Source organism: Coenobita brevimanus, chromosome 111 (assembly GCF_032717465.1).
Source record: "Coenobita brevimanus isolate Jiangsu-jjx chromosome 111, ASM3271746v2, whole genome shotgun sequence".
NCBI lineage: Eukaryota > Metazoa > Arthropoda > Malacostraca > Decapoda > Coenobitidae > Coenobita > Coenobita brevimanus.
In genome coordinates, this window is record NC_137064.1 from 34116067 (window position 1) to 34138278 (window position 22212).

The 22212-nt window shown below is 44.4% G+C and overlaps 1 protein-coding gene across 1 annotated transcript in view; it reads left to right on the plus strand.

Moving 5' to 3' along the window:
* Positions 1 to 22212, plus strand: part of LOC145417777 (acetylcholine receptor subunit alpha-like 1) — a 308410-nt gene that overhangs the window by 280344 nt on the left and 5854 nt on the right. The window contains exons 4-5 of the mRNA XM_080286385.1: positions 3664 to 3844; positions 9916 to 10791. Coding sequence (XP_080142511.1) covers positions 3664 to 3844; positions 9916 to 10791 — 1057 coding nt within the window. The remainder of the gene's footprint in view (positions 1 to 3663; positions 3845 to 9915; positions 10792 to 22212) is intronic.

Below are 22212 nucleotides of genomic sequence, written 5' to 3' on the forward strand. Positions count from 1 at the left end.
CCAGTCCAGTGCCACAAAATTATTATAAGGCCGAAATTTGAGAGAGAGAGAGAGAGAGAGAGAGAGAGAGAGAGAGAGAGAGAGAGAAGGAAAACATTAGAGAAGCAAGACTAAGGTTGCAAAAAATAAGGAAAGTGAATTGCCTCGAAATTGTCACACGAGAGAGAGAGAGAGAGAGAGAGAGGGAGAGAGAGAGAGAGAGAGAGAGAGAGAGAGAGAGAGAGAGAGAGAGAGAGAGAGAGAGAGAGAGAGAGAGAATTACCATGAGAGAAAATAGCAGATTTTTTTTTTTTTTTTTTTTTTTTAGGGATTCTTGCCACACTATACTTCCTTCATTTTAACCTGGCGGAAATTTTCGACGTTTTTCAGCTTATTTCCCTTATTTCAGTGGCTTTTAGGACGATACTGCGGCCGTGCATTATTGTCACAGCACTTCTTCGTGACTAGTACCTTATTCTAGTATCATTTACTTGCTACAGCTAAGCATTAAAGATGGAGAGATGGCAAGTTTACATAAGGGTGAAGTGAGCAGAATATAAGAAAAATCTTTCTCTCTCTCTCTCTCTCTCTCTCTCTCTCTCTCACACACACACACACACACACACACACACACACACACACACACAGACACACACACACACACACACACACACACACACACACACACACACACACACACACACACACACACACACACACACACACACACACACACACACACACACACACACACACCTCCATCATTCGTCATCCCTCAAACAATGCAATATAGCGTTGTCGCTCTCCATCTCTTCCTCACCCTGTCATGTTCTTCCTTCATGATCATTTCCTTCCCACAGAGGCCCATTTCCTTCCCTCGCATACACTCTCATTTCCACTTTCCCATTGTGTTATCTCTCGTCGCTGCTCTTGTGGTGATCGTAAATTGTGTGTGTGTGTGTGTGTGTGTGTGTGTGTGTGTGTGTGTGTGTGTGTGTGAGAGAGAGAGAGAGAGAGAGAGAGAGAGAGAGAGAGAAGAGGTACGCAATCAAGAAATGAAAGACATGCAGGTAATCAGAGCAGGTGAGGTAAGCGATGCTTGGTGGTTTGGAGGCAGGGATATAAAAGTGTAATAATTAGCCTAAGTAGCAAAGTGTACGTAGTTAGGTAGTAATGTGGTGGTGGTGGTGGTGGTGGTGGAGGAGGAGAGAGCGATGGGTGTGGCTGTGTTATTGCTCCGATGATGGTGGTAGTAATGTTGATGGTGGAGGCAGTGACGACAGTGGTGGTAATGGTGGTGAAGGCGATAGTAATTGTGGTGGTGAAGAAATGTTGATGGTGATTCACACAGACACACACACACACACACACACACTCAAAAAATTGCGTGTGAACCACCATAAATCGTGGAGTCAGAGGAAGCACACCTAATATTCATACCGTCAGTAAGGCACGCACGCTTATGCCTCATCGCACGCACAGGCAAATATAATGCAAAGGGAGTTCGAAAAATAATTGAAAGTTCTCTGTGTATTTTAGAGATAGATAGATATACGATGTGTCTGTGTATTTTGTTTATGTATTTATATATATGTAAGTTCCTGTGTGTCGTGCTACATGAACATTGATATAACAGTTTCCATATAATTCCAAGAGAGCTACACATCCCTTCAATAAAGCTTACCAAACAAATCGACCGTGAAAGCGACCCATAGACCCGATACATGACTTTGCTCTTGCCTTCCTTACTGCCATTCATTCTTCTGTTTGACTGCCACGCACCTCCCACCTTCCCATCAGGCCTGGTTCGGGAAAAAGGAAAGAGGAGGGGAACTGGGGGAGGGGGGAAAGATAAGGGAGAGAGAGAAGCGGGAGGAAGGCAGAGGAGGAGACAGGAGAGAGGTATGGGGGAGGAGAGGTGCATGAAAGGAAGGTAATGGAGTAAAAGAATGGAGAATTTGGGGAAAGGAGAAGGGATGCAAGGACAGGGGGATGGGAGAGAGGGTTGAAGGAGGAGAGAGAAGGATGGTGAAATAATAACGGGGAGGGAAAGAAAGGTGGGATGAGGAATGAAAGAGTTAGTAGAGGGGAGAACAGGATGGTGAAGGGGAAAGAGGGATGGGGAAAGGGTTGCCGGGGAACGAGGAAGAAAGAGAAGGATGGGGAGAGAGAAAGATGGAGGGAGAGGGAAGAGAAAGATTGGGGTGTAAGGGGGGAGGAGAGGAGGGGTACACGAACTGGCCTGATTCACTGCCATGGTTAGGCGAGCGTGCCACGGAATAGGTGAGAGAGAGAGAGAGAGAGAGAGAGAGAGAGAGAGAGAGAGAGAGAATTTAGTACTAGTGTGTGTTTGAGTGTATGTAGTGTGTGTGTGGCCACGTAGCGGCGATATATCCGTGGTGTGGGTAATGTAAACAAAGAGTGTGGTATCATGGCGATCGCGGCCCCCACACGGACCATCACCAATTTTTCATTCCTGGCATTTTTTTTTTTTTTTTTACATGTGTTAAAGACGATATATTGTTCCATGCTGTTTTTTTTTTCTTCAACAGATATGACGTTTGTGGCTGTTTATATTTATTGTTGGGTGGATGGAAGGATGAATGGGTGGATGGTTGGATGAATGGGTGGATGGATGGATGAGTGGTTGGATGGATTGCGTGATTAATAGGCTGTGTTATATTTTCAGTTAATTCTACAGTTGCGACATTTTTTCATCAATTGAGCTTATGATTTTTTTATATTGTGTTAAAGATACGACATTCGAATCTCTTAAGTTGATAAAATGTATAAGACTACCTCAGTTTTTAAGGAAGATGATAGGTGTTCTAAGGTATATTCTTTTAAGTTGATACAGTGTTCTGATATCTTTTATATGTGATAGTATATGGAGGCTGTTTTCATTTTTAAGATGATTGTGTTTCTTTTTCCCTTTTTTTCTTATTTCTGTTGTGTTGAAGTTGCCAGAATGTTTAAAGCTTATTAAGAGTTGAAGAAATGTTTTGAAACATAATGCACTGAAGGAAAAAGTTCGTCAAATATTCCATTGCTGCTTCACACATAGGGCACGTGCGTCACTTCCCCAGGGAGAATCATGTAAGGGTACAAAAACATACCAAGCCTTTCTTAGTTTGGGAACAAGGTCCATCAGAGAAAAGTGAGGAGCAGAGAACGCGGAATATTAGGCGAACTTTTATTCCCGAATGTACGCGCAAATTCACACACACACACACACACACACACACACACACACACACACACACACACACAATCATTGACTGTGTGCAATAGTAATACATTGCTTGCAAAATACAGTATACACAAACTAGTCTCTCTCTCTCGCTGTGTGTGTGTGTGTGTGTGTGTGTGTGTGTGTGTGTGTGTGTGTTTGTTTCCCTTCCTCTAGCTATCTGTGTATTTATATCAGTCTTTAATGTCCATCTATCTGTGTAGCCATCTGTCTATCAGTCTGTCTGTCTCGGTCCATATCTGTCTGTCTGTCTACCTATCTACCTCTAGCTTTATCTATTTATCTAACTTTCTATCCACCCCTTCATCGATGTACCCATTCCTCCATCCTTCTACCTATTCCTCCATCCATCCATCCATCCACCGAGCTACCCATCTCTCTATCACTGTTTCAAACCCCTTGTCTCACACACATTCGTCCCCTCTCCCCCACAGTGCTGACGGGAACTACGAGGTGACGATCATGACGAAGGCCGTGCTGCACCACAATGGACGAGTCACATGGAAGCCCCCAGCCATTTACAAATCCTCCTGTGAGATTGACGTCGAGTTCTTTCCCTTCGATCAGCAGACTTGTTTCATGAAGTTTGGCTCCTGGACCTACGATGGTTATATGGTGAGTCATGGAGAGATAGATGGATGGATAGATAGATAGGTAGATAGATGGATGGATGGATAGAGAGAGAGAGGGGAGGATTTTTTTCGCTTCATCCGTCAGACGTGTTTCATGAAGTTTGGTTCCTGGACGTATGTTGGTTATATGGTGAGTTGGAAATAGATTGATGGATAGATAGATAGATAGATAAATAGATAGATAGATTGATGGGTGGATGGATAGATGGATTGCGTGATTGACTGAGTGGGTGGATGGATGGTTGGATAGATATGAACATGTCAAAAGATAATTAAGGTGGTTATAGATTGGTAGAATGATTGATGTATGGATGGATGGTTTAATTGATTGACTGGCTGACTAATTGACTGAGATAGATGGAGAGAGAGAGAGAGAGAGAGGGGGGGGGTAAGCCAGAGTTTGTGTTGTGAATTTACTATGGGACTCTAAACCTGGACCGCAGTGAATACCAGAGTGCAAGGTTAGAGATGTGGTGGACCGGGACACACTGGGAGATGTTGACCGTGCAAGGATGTATGGACCGGGACCAAGATCCACATAGAACCGGGACTGACTCAGATATGGTGGGCCGGGATAGACATATGTGGTGAGCGGGACAGACTGGGGGATAGGGTGGACCGGGACAGATTGAAAGATTGGATGAATCGGAAATAGAGTGTAGTTGCTTCTTTCTCTCTCTCTCTCTCTCTCTCTCTCTCTCTCTCTCTCTCTCTCTCAGAACTTCCCCATCGCGGTGCCCTACGCTGCGGAACAAGCGAATTACGTTAAAGTACTCACAATACCGAGCGCCTGGGAGTGCCCTCATAACTTCCACCTAACTTCCTTTCCTCCATTTTCCCTCCCCCTGCTCCTCCTCCTTTCCTGCAATTTCCTCTTGTTTTATAGCCGTTTCTTTCCTTCATTTTCTCTCCTCCTTTCCTCAAATTTCCTCACGTTTTTATAATCATTTGCCGTTTGGGGGTATCATCATTTTAAGCCTCTTGTATTTTGCTTCCATATTTATTGTTCCTGATACATGTTGACTTGACCTCACAGTTTATTATATTTTTTAGAATTTGTAACTTTCCGCCTCCTTTTCTCTGACTTCCTCACGTCCTATACTAATTTCGTTTTGGGTATCATCTGTCGTAATCTTTTTTTATATACTCTGTTGGTTTTTGGAATATTTACATTTTTCTTCCTCCCCTCAGTCAGCCTTATGTTGCATCCCTCTCCTTCCCTTTCTCTCCCCCCTTCCTTCCTTTCTTCTTTCCTGCCTTTAGTTCTTTCCTTTAGTTCCTTCACCTATCCCTTCCTTCCTGTCTTTTACCTGTACTTCCCTTCTCTTTCACCCTTTCTTCCTCGTCTCTCTGCCTCTCCCTTCCGTTCATCAGCCACCCTTATCACTTATTTCCCTCCTTCCCTCTCTCTCCATCCTTCCTTCCCTTCCTCTCCCTGCCCGTCTTTTCCTGTCACTCATCTATATCCTCTCTTCTTTCTAGTCCTTTCTCCTGCTCCCTTCCCTTCATTTTACTCCTCCCTGTCAGTCATCCTTATCTAGTATCTCTCTCTCTCTCTCTCTCTCTCTCTCTCTCCTTATTCTTTCCTTCCTTCCCTCCTTCCTTTATTTCTTTTCTCCCACCCTCTCCCCCGTCCTCATGTTTGCCTTCATTCTCCCTTCCTTTCCTTCCTCTCCTTTCTTCCTTCCTTCCTTCATTTTTTCTTCCTGTCAGTTCCCTGTAACTCCTCCCTCCAGCCCACCCTACCTCCACCCTATCTTTTCTCCAGGCTCCCACCCTCCCTCTCTCCCTCCCTACCTTCCCCCATCCTTGTACTCCTGCCCCCCCTCCTTGTCCCTCTCTTTCCTGTTCTTTTCAATTCCTTCTCCCCTCTTCCCTCTGTCACCTCCCTCCCTGTCACCCCTATTCCTCCCTGTCCTGTACCTCCCCACTATCCGTCCATCTTTTCATTCCTTTTATCGTCCCTCCTCTTCCCGCCCCTTGTTTTCCCTTCTGTCTCTGTCCCATCCATTCCGTACCTCACCTCACTTCCTTTCGTCACATTCCTCCCTTGGCTCCGTATTTTTGCCTTCCCTCCTCCTCCATTCCATTCCATTCGATTTTTTCTCGCCGTCCTTCCAGCTTTTGTTTTCCCTTTCCATCAATTCCTCACTCACCTTTCCTTTTCCTTCTGTTTATATACCTGAGTTTTCCCCTCCCCCCTCCCCTTCTCATCCCTTCCCTTCCCTTCCCTTCCCTTCCCATTCCCCCCCATTCTTCCCATCCCTTTCCCTTCCCCTCCTATCCCTTCCCTTCCCTTCCCTCACCGCCCACCCTCACCCACCCAAAGGTCAAGATAACAAGCTTCATTTCCGACTCTGTTTCCGTAGGTAGGCGTAGAGAGGCGGGGGGGGGGGGTGGAGAGGCGTAGGGAGGAAGAAAAGGCGTAGGAAGGACAGGCATTGGGAGAGAGAGAGAGAGAGAGAGAGAGAGAGTGGAAAAAAAGAGGATGGAAAACATAGAGTGAGCCTGGGACAATTGAGAGAGAGAGAGAGTCTGAGATAAAGCCACTCGTTTCTTCAGTCTCTTTCGTATCTCTCTCTCTCCCTCTGTCTCCCTCCCTCTTATCTTCCTGCCTGTCTCTCTCTCCCTCTCTTTCTCCTCTCCCTCTCGTTCTCTCTGTCGTATCTCGCTCCGTGACCTCCTCTCCCTCCTTTTATCTCTCTTTGAAGTTTCTCTCTCTCTCTCTCTCTCTCTCTCTCTCTCTCTCTCAATCCAATCTTCCCTTATTGTCATTGTTTTTTCTTAGTCATTTTCTTTCATTTTATTTTTTTCATTTTCCATTCCTTACTCTCTTTTTTTCACATTCTCTCTCCATTTTTCATACAGCGACTTTCTTTAAATTTTTTCCCTTTATTTTCTCGTATCTTTTATTTTTTTCGATTCCCTTTTCTCTCTCTTTCCTGGTCCTCTTATTTTCCTCCCAGCCAATTAAGACAGCCTTCTATTTTTTTTCTTTTTTTTTTTTTCATTTGATTGTACCTCTTATTTTTGTCTTCCCATTCTTTCTCTTTTTCTTGTTTTTCTGTATTTTCCTTCTAGTTTCCTCCTCCTCCTTCCTTTCTCCTTTGTTTCTGCTTCTGTCTTAATTGTGTGTGTGTGTGTGTGTGTGTGTGTGTGTGTGTGTGTGTGTGTGGTTTCTCTTGTGACCCTCTAAAGTTCTTGCACACTCTATCTTGTACTCTTAGTTTTCTTTTTTCCTTCTTCTTGCCTCGTGTTTCTTTGTTGCCTCTTCTTTTTCCTCTTTTTCATGTCCCTGTCTCTCTCTTTAAAGTTTTCACAATCCCCCCCCCCTCTCCTTCTGCTCATATACTTTCTTTGTTATTTTCATTCTTGTTTTTTTCTTTCATTTTTCTTCCTCTTTCTTGTCTTCCTATATATATTTTTCCTTTTATAATTTCCTTCATTCTCCTCTCGCTTTTCCTACTTACATTTGACTTGCCACATTTTCGTCAGTTACTCCTCCCCACTCAGTTCATTTTCCTTTCTCTCGCCTTTCTCACTTCTCCCTTCTTCCTGTCCTTTCGCTCCCTCTCTTCCCTTGCTGTGTCCCCTCCTCCTACCATTTTCTCTCTCTCTCTCTCTCTCTCTTTTTTCTCTCTCCCTCCCACCCCTCCTCCTCTCCCCTGATGTTTTCTTCTCCTGTCCCTCCTTTCCATTTTCCCTCACCCTGCCCCCTTTCTCTCCCCCTCCCACCCCATCCTTGATAATTTCTCTCCCCTTCTTATTTTTCTCCCCCTCCCGTCCCTCCTCTTTCTCTTCTATCCCCCTCCCGCCCCTCCTCCCTCTTTTCTCTCCCCCTCCTCATCCCTCTCCCTGCTTTTCGCCCTCCCCTCTTCTCTCTTTTCTCTCCCCTCCCATCCATCCCCGCTCTTTCCTCTCACCTTCCAATCCCTCCCCCTCTTTTCTTTCCCCTCTCCCTCGCCTCCTCGCTTTTTCTCTCCTCCTTCTGCCCTCCTCGCTCTTTTCCCTCCTCCTCCCTCCCCTCCTCGCTCTTTTCTTTCCTCCTCCCTCCCCTCCTCGCTCTTTTCTTTCTTCCCCCTCCCCTCCTCGCTCTTTTCTCTCCCTCTTCTGCCTCCCTGCCCCCACACTGAGCTAAAGCCTCTATTGTTCAGGAAATGGGCTTTACCTCAGGGCTTTTGTGGCGCCGTGGCAGGCCCGTTCTCACTATAGAAAGCCCAGTTAGCCAGCCAAAGAGGACATTATAATCCACTCCACCGTGCCCTCTACAACACGGCTGACACGGGGCCAAGGTTAGCTTAGGTTAGGTTGGATTGGGTCGAGTTGAGTCTGGTTTAGTTAGGCTTGGTTGGATTGGGTTGGGTTGGGTTGGGTTGGGTTTGATTTGGTGAAGTTTAATTTGGGTTTAAGTTAGATTAGGTTAAGTTAGACAGGATTATTCGGTTAGGATAGGTTGGGTTTAGGGTAGTGTAGGTTATGTGTAGTGAAGGTTAGGTTTGCTTAGTTGAGGTTTTAGCGTTGGATTAAATATGTCGAATCCTGTCTTCACGTCACAGGGAAAATCATCTCACCTTTTTTTTCTTTATTTTGTAGAAACGCTTCACAGATTATTTCTCGTAAGTCTTCCCGTCGATTACAAGTTCAAGTAGGGGATGCTAGTCAGGGTTTAAAAGAAGGAACATTCCCTATAACAAGAAAAGTAGCTGTTGTTGAGTGGTGAAGTTTGGGAGGTTGTTTGGGGTTAGTGTGAGGCGGGGAGGGGGCGTGATGTATGTGGCTGATAAGGTTAATCAGGGCATTACCATTCAGGGCCTCGCTAAGCAGCCTGATGCCTCCTGATAAGCACTTCGGCGATGGAGAGAGAGGGAGTGCAGTGGGGGCGGGAGCCGTAAACTTAACAATAGGGGTTGAACATTCATCCGCCATTGTGACTGTGTATGAGGTCTGCTGTTTAAGCGCCATTTTCGGCACTATCTTGAGCTCTTATATCATTAAGCATTTACTTAATAATCACACAGGTTTTAAAAATTCTTCTATGGTAATGCACATCGCAGGTTGAGAGATTAATGTACAGTATAAATTGTAACCTTATTATGCTCACGATATATATATATATGATGAATATACAGAGAGAATGAAAAAAGGAGGTGAAATAACCCAAGTGGCAATAAATAATGTGTTATCATGTATGTGCCGGTTATTGGCTGGTGCCCATAACTCACTCCAGATATCACGGCAATTCTTCACTCCCCTCTCAACCACACGCACGCACCCCCCCGCCTCCCCTAACACACACTGGACCTTCCTTCGCTATTCCTTTTTTTCCCACGGCCATATTTCCTGTGTGATATTATCATTTCCCCACCATTCATCATCCATGTGTAGTATTGACATCTCTTTCTTACTCTTATCATTTTCCTTTGATTGTTCCTTTTCACTCTAAATGTTTTCTGTTCTCTGCTTTTCCGTTTTGTCTTCCTCCTCTTCTCAGTATGATTCGTACATAAGCTTAGTCTTATTGCTTGGTTCTTTTCACTCAGCCACCCATAATTTTTTTAAAACTTTTTGAAACATGGCATGGAGGCTTACAACAGCTTATGCTCATAGACGTACCATAAATCACCTTCAAAATGCCCTTTTTTTTTTTTCTGCATCTTCCCCGGTCAGTGTTAATCCATCGAGGACAGAAAGCAATTCCCAAGTACGAATAAAGTTGTGTGGCCGTAGGAAGAATGAAAGACTTTGTGATTGCTTATGCCCACATGTCTCTCCTTCAGCTCGTAACTTTTCCTTCTCTCAACCTCCAATACCTCTCTCTCGACCTCCACCTCCACCAACTGCCCCTCGTCTTCACAGGTCGTCCTCTAACATATCCATTGCCTCTCCTTTTTCAGTCTCTCCCTATTACCTCCAGATATATACTCCCCCCTCGACCTCCACTAACTCTCCCTCGTCTGCACAGGTCAACCTCCATTACCTTTGCTAACTCTCCCTTTTTAGTTAACCTCCAACACCTCCCCCTCGACCTCCACTAACTCCCCCTCGTCCCCACAGGTCGACCTCCAGCACCTCCACCAAGTCCGGGGCAGCAACCTGGTGGACCCCGGGATAGACCTCAACGACTACTACATCTCGGTGGAGTGGGACATCCTGAAGGTGCCGGCCCTCAGGAACGAGCGCTTCTACCCGTGCTGCCAGGAACCCTACCCAGACATCTACTTCAACATCACTATGAGGCGCAAGACGCTCTTCTACACCGTCAACCTCATCATTCCTTGCGTCGGCATATCCTTCCTCTCCGTCTTGGTCTTCTACCTACCCTCCGACTCCGGGGAGAAAGTGTCGCTCTGTATCTCCATCTTGCTATCGCTCACTGTGTTCTTCCTCCTGTTAGCCGAAATTATCCCGCCTACGTCCCTAGCAGTGCCGCTGCTAGGGAAGTACCTTCTGTTTACCATGATCTTAGTGACGTTATCAGTGATGGTGACTATAGGTGTTTTGAACGTCAACTTCAGGTCCCCGTCGACGCACAAAATGGCCCCCTGGGTAAGGAAGATCTTCATAGACCTCCTGCCGAAGTTCCTGTGGGTGGAGAGGCCCAGTAAAGACGACGAGGGGCCTGAGGAGATAACGCCAGGGGTGGATACCTCTTACACCCCCTCCAGTGACGGGTTCGACAAGTTCCCCTACGACGACCACCCGTACGACATCCCCGGCATACCTCCATCCCCGTATGACAGGGATAGGTACGGGGACGACCACCTACCCCTCCCCGCCCCGGAGTGCCACGCCCCTATCCACCATCATCATCATCCACCCGAGCACCTATTTCAAGAGCTGGAGGAGGTACGCCCCTACCACGACCACCGCACGCTGCGCAGCATCGAGTACATCGCTCAGCACATGCGCAACGTCGACTCGTTCTCAGAGGTGAGTGGATTTCGTTCATGGAGTGTTGTGTTGTTAGTTTCTTTTGTGTTATCAGGAGTGGATTGGCTTATTCCACCTTATTTAGAGAGTTGATGGTTTGCTTCTTAGTGTTGTGTTGTGAACTTCTTCCACTTAATGAGGAGAATGATCAGACTAGCCCCACTTAATTTAGATAGTTTATGAAATGCTTGTTTGTATTGTGTTATGGGCCCTCTTTCATGCATTTAATCTGCAGCTTTGCAGTTCAGTTGCTTGTCAGCTTGAACATCATCTAGAGAGTGAATTGGCTTGATAGTGTTTCATTTTTAGCTTCTACTCAACCTTTCACTTAATAGGGCTGTGTTAAGAGCTTTTTGCACGCAACTCAGAGAGCAAATTGGCTTAGATGTGTTGCTTTGAGCTTCTTTTCTACTTGATTTAAATATTGGATTGGCTTCTTTTACTTCATATAGATATTAGATAGGCTTAGTTTATCTGAACTTTTGTTCCACCTCATCTAGATAGTGAATTGACTTTGTGGTAATGTTTTTAAGCTTCACCTTCCACCTCACTTAAAATTTCCCGATCCTGTTACCTGTGCTTACCTGCCCCGGTGCTCCTACTTGTTGCATGTCAGTTTTTACCGTCAGACCTCAGTGAACTTTCCCAGGTGAGAGGTAAATAAATTGCCTTTAACCAAAGTCAAACAGGTAAGTCATTCCCTGTGGTTTGAGGTGTAATATGGTTGAATTTGCTTTTATTCTTTTTTTTATCTTTATCCTGATTATGTATATTATTCTTCGTTTATGTGTACTGTTTGAAATTTTACGGTACATTTTGATTCCATGTTTTTTCATACTGTTCGGCTTTTTTTTAGGCACCAGTAGTTTTTGCATGTGATTTGGCTCTCCGGTTTCATTCCTTTAAGTTCATAGCCAGCGCTTGTAGTGCTTTTGTGTTACGGGATGTTGTTGCATAGAGTCCACTGTGGTATTAGTTTGCTTGCGACGTACTGTATATGTCTTACGTAACAGCTTCCTAACGTCCTTCACCACCCCACTCGTATCTTCAAGGACTGACATTCGTAAGATATAGTATGTTATTTATTTATTTTTTTCGTAAGCAAAGGATGCACACAAAAAAGTAGAAAAACTCAGCAGTCCTTCGCAAGTCTCTTCTGCAAATACAAATCATAGGTGCGATGAAGAGTTAATTAAAAGGTTATACTGGTGTTGATGAACGTCCAGACCCATGAAGCAGTATCTGAAAATCTCTGTAATTATTATATCCATCAAACCCAACCTTGGCTTCATTACGTCGGGTGTTCTTTGTGATTGTCGGAAAACAGTTACACGTATTAATTCCATTGCGTCTGGATGTGTGTGGCCTTATTTCATTCTTGGGATCCTTACGCTGCCTTCCCCGTCCTTCATACCGCCCAACCACCAGATATTACACCTCTCACTCGTACCCCCCTCTCTTTCCCTCACTAACCCCCACCCCTCCCCTCTTGTCCTCTCATCCCTTCTCTTCACAGCACCACTTCGTTTCCCCTTCCCATCTCCTCTCTTTCCCGTTGACTTCTTTTCTCTGTCTCTGACTTTTCACTATCTTTCTCTGCTCCTTACTGTTTCTATTCTCCTCACCCTTCCCTTCACTCCCCCTCTTATCCTCTTGCTCCTGGATTCCTCCCCCTCTCCATGTGCAACCTAGCCTGTCACTTCCAAATCCCCTCTTCCCTCTCCTCCTTGCTCCCTCTTGCCTTCCCTCCCTAATACTCTCTGTTCCCTTATCATGCCCCCCCTCCCCATCCCTACGCCTGCCTGTCACTTCCTAATCCCTTCTCCCCACTCCCCCTCCCCACCTCTCACCTGCCAAGCCCCCACCTGCAGCCTCCCATACCTCACACTGACTTTCCTCTTACATCCCAGATCTTGCCCTGCCTCGTACACCTTTGCTCCTCCCCCTCCCCTCTCCTACCCTCTCTCGTACATTCCTTTCTACCCCGTTTAACACGCTCTCTCTCTCTCTCTCTCTCTCTCTCTCTCTCTCTCTCTCTCTCTCTCATATCGTCCCAGTCTTTACTCGTCCATATTGTTTAGCTTTCTTTCCATCGGTTATTCTTTCTTACCTCCTTCCCTTCCTCCTCTTCACTCATCCATTCACACATCCCTTGTCGCCTCTCCCATCCTCTGCTCACCTCTCCCCATCTTGCCTTTCTCCAGTCCCCTCCCTTCCCCCCATTCCCCCCTCTTTATTTTGTCTCCCCCACACTATCCCAGCCTGTTTTCTCACTCTTTCATCCCCCTACCCAGTCCCATTCTTTTGTCTCCCCACCCATCCACACTTTTTTTTTCCATCCTGCCTTATTTCCAGAGCTCCTTCTCCCCACCTTCCTTTCTTTTTTCACCTTCTTCCATCAGCATACATTTTTTTTTTCTCTCCCTCCCTCCCCATACATCCTCCTCCCCAACTCTTTTCTCTTACCTCCCATTGTTGTCCACACTCCCCATCCCCACCTTTCCCTTTCGCCCCTTCCACTACCCGTTACCACCTCCACCATCCCCCTCCTCTTGCCTCGCCCCCTCCCTCCAGCCCTGCATTACTGAGGGCGCGTCTGGAATGCTGGCCTTGTGTCGGAGTCGAGTAATTCCAGGGGGTTTGTGAGTCATGAATATTACCAGAGCCACAGTGCTTCCTCCCTCCCTGATTCCTTTGTCACCCGCCCTGATTCACACACCTACCTTACCTACTTGCCTACCTACCTGCTTACATATCTACCTACCCACCTACCTCGCTAACTCCTTTTTGCTTCGACTTATCCCCTTCTTCCCACCTACTTACTTATCTGCCTACCTGTCTATCTCCCTACCTGCCTTGCTAACTTCTTTTTGCTTCGGTTTTTGCCTCCTTCTTTTTCTCCGCCTTTCCCTCCGTCTTCTCTCTCTGTCTCCATTATCCTCCCCACCGTCTTTTCTCCCTCTTTCTTGCTACTCGTGCATTCACCTCCCCTCACCCCACCGCCACCACCTTTTTCCTTCCCTTATTTTCTTCTTGTTTTTCTTTCCCTCCCTCCTTTGTTACTCAGCCATTCTCCCTCCAACCATTTTCATTCCATTTTTTTCTTTGCTGCTTCCCTGATTTTCCTAACCATTTTCCTAGCCTCGCCCCTACACCTAGAAAGCGATTTTTTAGTTTTAGACTTGGGCCCTAATTCTGGTCCAGTCAAGAGACTCCCTAGCACCTCGTTAGCGATTTAATTTTGGATGTGGATGGTTAATATGCTTTTGTACGTTATTTATGCAGAGTATGGCAGTGTTTGATGGATTTATGTAACAAAGAATAAGACAGTAAGTTGTAATAGGCAAAATAAATCGCTAAGGAAACGGTGTTAGTGAGCTTCCTTTACTGACGAGAATACGGGCCTGGGTGTAGCCGCTGGCCATATTAATTTTATATTTTCATCCTTATTTTACTTCCACTTTATTAGTTTTACATTTCATCTTTATTTTCCTTCCATTTTTTCTTTTTCTTCTTTCGTCCGACTTTACTGCGATCATTCTCACTTCCTCTATGTCTCTGTTTTTGTTTTGCTTCTCTCTTCTCTGACACTTGCTTCTTCTGTCTCGCCTCTCACTTTTCCTTTTTCCATTCCCCTGCATACTTTCCCATCTCTCTCTCTCTCTCTCTCTCTCTCTCTCTCTCTCTCTCTCTCTCTCTCTCCATTTCTCTTTTATTGCCTCTCTCTCCCTTTCGCACACTGCTTCCCATCTCACTACCTCCTCTCCCACTTTCCCTTTTCTACCTCCCTTCTCGCTTTTCCTCTCTCCACCTTCCCTCTCCCTCTCCCTGTCGCCCTCTGTTCTCTCACTTTACACATTTCATCTCTCCCGCCTCCCTCCCCCTTCCTCATTACTCATGCTCTCTCTCCTGCCTTCATCCTTTGTCACTATTCATGCAGTGCGTCCCTCAGTCCTTCTTGCATCCCTCCGCTCTCCCTGCCTCCTTCCTTGTCCAGTTCTCTCCCTTCCCGGAAATAAAATCACAGAAATATCACAGAAAGGAAGTTAGAATTTCGGCAAGGAAAATGTCACAGGGAAAGAAGCCACACAGGAAAATTCACACTGATTTTTATTGCTCATATTAAAAATGGTTTCTCTCTCTCTTCTCTCTCTCTCTCTCTCTCTCTCTCTCTCTCTCTCTCGCAATTCATTTTTCTTTCGTCCAGCGTCTCATTTTGGCATCCTGTGTTTGCTTCCTCATTTCCTTCCCGCCTGCTTCATCTGTTTCTCCTTCCTCTCCATCCTTTCTGCACTTCCTCGTTGTCTGTTCCCCTCTCCTTCATCTTCCGACTCTCCGGTGTCCACTTCCTCATTTTGGCGTCCTCTCTTCCTTCTGGTTTTCTCCCTGACGCTCGTTATTTATGTGCTCCCTCGCTTTCTTCTCCACCCTTTCATCTTATCCACTGTTCTTCTTCATTCCTTCTTCACGTCTCCTTCGTCTGTCGGATCTTCTTTGACTAGTTTCTTATCTTGGGTTCTTGTCTTTATCTGTCTTCCATCATCTTCTAAACTATTTCATTTCCATCTCGTTCATTACTCATGCTCGCCTTCTCTTCCCTTTCACCCACCACTCTCCCATCCCCTCCTTCTGCTTCACCCAGTCTTTTTTATTTCTCCCTCTTTTCAGTCTCCTTTTCCATTTCTGTTTTATTTTTCCTCCTTTTCTCTCACCTCGCTCCACAAGTCACATAGGCGTTAAACACACACACACACACACACACACACACACACACACACACACACACACACACACACACACACACACACACACACACACACACACACACACACACACATCAATATCAGCCAGTATTTATGCGCCCACCTAACCGCATGGTCGCCTCTCTGCATGTATATATTATTCATGGTGACGTGCATATGCCACGCCCCAACGCACGTGCAAAGATACCGTGCATGATTTAGGACAGCTCATGGGCTACTTGCAACGATGTGTATTGCATGGCGTTTTTCTGGTGTTGATTTCCTGTTGCACAAGAACTTCAGTCTGATGAAAAAATAAGTAATCAAAACAAATCATCCATCCATCAACATAAATAATAATAATAATAACTGATTGTTATTATTATTATTATTATTATTATTATTATTATTATTATTATTATTATTATTAACTAGAATGACCCCGAGATAATTGGCGTCCACCTCCATCGAAGTTTTTTTTTTTTTTTTTTTTTACATCGCAGACTTTGACCTTTGACCCATGATCTTCACAATTGAACCTGACCCAGATGTGTTCAGTAGGTGCCTTCCCCTCCATCCGCAATCCCTCTACCCCTAGTTACCTCCCCAACTCTACCCACCTTCCTCAGCCTCCCAGCCCTTAACATCCCCACCCACTCGTCTCTTTTTACCTCCCCAGCCCAAACTACCCTCCCCACAGTCCTATCTCACCCTCACTCACATTTCCCCAGCCTCTTATGCTCCCCAACCCCACTAACCTCCCCAACCTCCCCAACTGTGTCTACTCACCCCAACCCCAAGTCCCCAACCTCACTCACCTTTTATTCCTCCCCAGTCTCATTTTCTTTCCCCAATCCTCCCCAACTCCACTGCAATGGGAGGAGGGAGGGGGAGGTGCTGGAAGGAAGTTGAGGAGGACTGGAGGGGGTAGGGGGGCCAGGAGGCGGTAGGGGAGGCTAGGGGGGTGGGGGTAAGGCAACGCATGGCCCTGTTTTCACGTGGCCTGGAAAATGGTCCCGCTTATGGCTAATGAGACGAGGTTATTACTAACTCATTTAATTTGGCCTCTTGGTGGAAGGAGAGAGGGAGAGAAAGAGGGAGGGAGTGTGAGAAGGAAGAGGAGAAAGAGGGAGGAAAGGAGAGAAAGAGCGAAGAAAATAGAGAATGAGAGAGAGAGAGAGAGGGAAGGAGTGGAGAAAATAGAGAAAGAGAGAGAGAGAGAGAGAAGGAGAGAGGAAAGGAGAGACGGAGAGGAGGGTTAAAGTGGCACGCAGAGAGAGAGAGAGAGAGAGAGAGAGAGAGAGAGGCATATAGTTTATAGCTCAATTTTTGTTTATTTTTTTTCGCGATTTTCATTTTCCCTCCCAAATAGATTTCGCTGGCGTCCGAAGTTTATTGATATTCCGCGGTGAATTTTTAATAAGGTTCCGAGGTAAATATTTGGCCCGTGTGCATATAGAGTGCCTGGCCGAATTTGTATTTTTATTTGTATTTTTTTTTTTTTGGTTTTCATTTTCGTGATGGGTGTAATTTTTTGCGATGAGTTTTTTCTTTATTTTTTTGAGTGATGGGTGTAATTATTTGATGTTTTTTTTTCTTTATTTTTTTGAGTGATGGGTGTAATTTTTTGATGATATTTTTCTGTAGTTTTTTGAGTGATGGGTGTAATTATTTTTTTTTTTGAGTGATGGGTGTAATTTTTTTTTTTTTTTTGAGTGATGGGTGTAATTTTTTTTTTTTTTTTGAGTGATGGGTGTAATTTTTTGATGATATTTTTCTGTAGTTTGTTGAGTGATGGGTGTCATTTTTTTTTTTTTTTTGAGTGATGGGTGTCATTTTGGGGGTGACTGGTGTAATTTTTCGTTTATTTTTTTGAGTGATGGGTGTAATTTTTTTGTTTTTTATTTTTATTTTTTTGAGTCGGGTGTAACTATTTATCTGTAATTTTTTTTTCTTCTTTTTTTGAGGTGTAAGTTTTGATCCGTATTTTTGCTTCGTTATTTTTTTTTTTTTTTTTTAGGGGGATGATCCGGGAGAAATTTTGTACGGTTGGTGAATTGATTTTTTTTTTCTTTTTCTTTACTTTCTTCGTTTTCTTTTTTGGGCGGTTGGTTGGTGGGTGTGTAAGAGTTTTTTTTTATTCTTGATGTTTTGACTGTGTGTGTGTGTGTGTGTGTGTGTGTGTGTGTGTGTGATTAAGTTTTCCTCTCCCGCCTATCTTTGTGTGTGTGTGTGTGTGTGTGTGTGTGTGTGTGTGTGTGTGTGTGTGTGTGTTTACCAGAAAGATTGTTTTTCCCCACGATCAGAATTTATTGCTATTTAATGGTAGTTTCCTGTGACATTGTTGAGTCTGAATAGAAAATAGTTTAAGGTTTTCTGTTATATCAATGCTGTGTACTCTCTCTCTCTCTCTCTCTCTAGTTGTACTTATTCCTGTGTTTTTCATTTTATTCGTGCTTGTTAAAAAAAAAACACACACACACACACACCGTAATATTAGTAAGACAGATTGGCTGATAACCCTTGTGTTTTAATTTCCTGAGCCACGACGCTAAGTTACACGCCCCATTAGTTACGCCGTCAGAGAGAGAGAGAGAGAGAGGGAGAGAGAGAGGCTTGTGGAAGATGTTTGGCGGTATTTCGTGGGCCTGTGCTTATTTGTGTGTGCGCTGATATTTCCGTTTACACACACACACACACACACAGGTAGATAGATAGATAGATAGATATAGTGTTATGTTTTGTGTTAAGTGGCATATTCTCGAAAGATTGTACGTTGGAAGTCGCAGTTTGTCCTTATTTTCTGATTATTTCCTCTTATTTTCACCTGTTTCCTCTTCCGACCCCTTATTTTTCCCACATTTCTCCTTATTTCCTCTTACTTTTCCACATTTTCCTTATTTCCAGATATCTCCTCATTCATCTCTGTTTCCTTGATTTCCTCTTATTTTCCCTTATTTCCATTCATTACCTTTTCTCTCACTGCTTATTACTTCAGATTTCCCCTCCTCCCCTCATATTTCCTGTTACCTCCTTTATATCCTCTCATTTTCCTTTATTTGCCTTTATTTCCTCCTGTCTCCTCATATTTCCCTTGTACCTACATTTCCTTTCATTTCCTCATGTCTCCTCATAGTTACCATATTTCCCTTATACCCCCCATGTCATTTCATTATTTTTCTTTCTTATTTCCCCTCATTTTCCTTATATCCACGTTTCCCCTCAGTATTTCCCATTAATTCCCTTATATCCACATTTCCCCTTATTTCCTCCTGTCTTCTCTTATTTCCTCTTATTTCCCTTATCTCCATATTTCCCCACATTTCCTCCTGTCTCCTCTTATTTCTCCCTACTTCCCTTATACCCACATTTCCCCTCATTTCCTTCTGTCTGCTCATGTTTCCCCTTATTTCCCTTATACCCACATTTCCCCTCATATCCTCTTGTCCCTTCTTATTTCCCCTCATTTCCCCTCCCCACCAGAAAACACTGACGCTCACAAATGTGCTGGGGTAGAAGTGGATTAATTCTGAAAGGTCAGTGTTAGGATTATTGTTGTCTGGCAGTGATGGCTGGATGGAGAGAAGGGGAGAGGGAGAGAAGAGAGAGGAGGGAGGGAGAGAAAAGAGGGAAGGGGGAGAGGAGGAGAGGGAGGGAAGAGGGAGGAGGGAGGGAGAGGGAAGAGAGAAGAGGGGGAGAGGAGGAAGGGGATGTTATGACGGTAGGGGGAGGGAATTAGAGAGAAGAGGGGGGAGGATGGAAAGAAGAGAGAGATAAGAGTGGAAGAGAGCAGGGAGGGGACATGTTAGGAAGGGAAGGAGGGACGGGGAATGGGAGAGAGAAGGGAGGGGGGATGAAGTAATGATGAGAAGAGAGTAAGGAGAAAGGTGAAAGAATAAGTGGAGGAAAAATAGTCAGAGAGAGAAAGAGAGAGAGAGAGAGAGAGAGAGAGAATTAGTCCCACACACACAAATACAACCAAGGCCTTCAGGAAAAAGTAAAAGTAAGACATATGACGTTTTTGTGACGTATCATCACTTGGATTTTAGTGTCATTTTAGGAAGGGATGTTGTCGCGGATCGTTTTGTTTGTGTTTATTTCTCACTTTCATAGTCGCGCTAATTTGTGAGGTGTTTGGTGTCTGTATGGGTGAAGGCAGATACGCCAAACAGTAATACACACAACTCAGACCCTTCAAAACGATGATATATTTCGTTTTATCTTTTACTTTGACTGGAGGTTATGTGCTAGGGAGAGACGCCTGCATGTGGTGGCACCGATATAACCAGGCGGCATCACTGCCTGGTTATACAGACGTCTCTTACCTACTTACCTATCGCTGAAGATGAGGGTGATGGACGGCAGATGAATGATATAAGCCTGCAGTTCATTATATACTTCAGATGGGGTTGGGACCATAGTAACTACAAAACCACCGTCAGTGAAGGATGTGTATAACCTCTCCATGTCGAAAAGTCTGTCCTAAGCTTAAATAAAAACGTCTGGAGATAGAAGAGAAATTGTATGGATAGAATGAGTAAAAAATCGGATTGATAGAATGAAAAAAAAATCGGATTGAATGAAGGTAGAATTCAAAAGATCGGATTGAAGGGGGAACCAAAGAGATATTAGTACGGCGTTTAATACCAGCCAGTGACACCCCTCTCGATCCCTAGTTGCCTCCCAGTTCGGCACAGCCTTGGCGGCCATATTAGAGGTGATTCTAGATTTCCCAGTGGAGCAGTCCGGGTGAGGAGGGGCGAGGAGAGGGAAGGGGAAGGGGGGAAAGAGAGGTGGGGAGGAGAGGGAGAAAATCAGGGAGAGAGATGAGAAGGGGAAGGAGAGTGAGAATATAAGAGAGAGGGGCGAGGAGGAAAAGAGATGAGAGATGGGAAGGAGGGGGAGAAAATTTGGGAGGGAGGAGAGAAGACAAGGGAGGGGAGGGGAGAGATAGGAAGGAGAAGGAAGGAAATGAGGAACAAAGGGGATGAGAAATGAGAAGAAAATGTGGGGAGATTAAAGAGTGAGGGAGGGAGGGAAGACAGAGAAAGGAGGGGGGAAGTTTCTGGAAGAGTTAAAAAGAGAATGAGAGGAAGAGGAAAGGAGAGAAGATATTTTGGGAAGAGAGAGAGAGAGAGAGAGAGACAGAGAGACAGACAGACAGACAGACAGACGGACAGACAGACAGACAACTTCGGGACGGAAACAGGAGGAAGGGAGGGTTGAAAGGGAGGGAGGGACGGGAGGAGAGAAGGGTATGGGGGAGGGTAAACAGGCGAATGGAAGGGAAGAGAAGGGGGTAGAAAATTATCAAGAGAAAAATGAATGATAAATAGAGGAGGAGGAGAGAAAAAAAGAGTAGGTGGGTAGAGGAAAAGAGAGTGATGAAAGAGAGAGGAGAGGAGGGAAAAAATAAATGGAAGGGGAAAGAGGGAGAAGAAAAATAAGAGGTCATTGTGGCAGAGAAGCAGAAAATTAGGGAGAGGGAGAGATATGAGAAGAAGAGGAGGAGGAGGGGGAAATATAAAGAGAAGGAAGGAGGAAGGAAGAGAGGAGGGAGGAGAAGAAAGTGGGAGGGAAGGAGGGAGTGAGGGTATAGAGAAAGAGGAGGAGGGGAGTAGAGAGAGAAAGGAGAGGATGGAAGAAAGGAAGAATGAGAAAAGAAGAATGTTGGGAAAAAACAGGAGGATGAGAAGAGGAACCGGAGAGAGAGAGAGAGAATATGCCGGGAATACTGCTGGCTCATGAGATGGAAAGAATGCCATTTCGTCCTTCCATTTTTACATTTGTTTGGCCAGCGCATTCGGCAACACTTTCAATTTTCTTGCCTTTTTTTTTTTTTTTTTTTTTTTGCGCAGTTTCAATTTTTTGCACAGTTTTCATTTTGCTCGAATTTTTTTATGCGATATTCATTTTTCATATATTTTTCCATAATCCTATTTCTCTTTATGAATTTTGTAGTTTCTATCTCTTGAATTTTTGCCCTATTTGTATCTGTCTTGAAGATTTTTGGTTATTTACATTACTCGATAATTTTTACATTTATTTCTACACTTTTTGTCCTTTTGTTTTTTTTTTTTTTTATATTTTTTATCATGTATTTTCTCCTATTTTTTTCCAGCTTCCTCTGGCTTAAGATTTATTTTTTCTCTTTTTTTTTTATCTTTGTCATTTTATCTTTATTTTCGTCTCACAGATTTTTACTCGAATTTGTGAGGGAGGAGTCTCGTCTCTCTCTCTCTCTCTCTCTCTCTCTCTCTCTCTCTCTCTCTCTCTCTTGTCATCTTAAGTGGCCTAAGTTAATTTCCTCAGGGATGTTGTGTTCTCCTGGTTTATCTTGCATCATCTGGGTTGAATCTTAAGACAATTCCTTAAGAGAAATAGCGTCTTCTTACGTTAAATATAGTCGCCTGGTGGTAGGAAGATTATAAGAATTACCTGTGTGTGTGTGTGTGTGTGTGTGTGTGTGTGTGTGTGTGTGTGTGTGTGTGTGTGTGTGAACGTAAAATCACAGTGTCATAGAAGGCTTCGTTGCCCCTATTCCTTGGCGATTTATTTTACATATTACACATCAGTATTTCCTTGTATGTTATTTATAGGGTTTTCATTTATTGGGTTTTCATTTATTGGGTTTTTCATTTATAGGGTTTTCATTTATAGGGTTTTCATTTATAGGGTT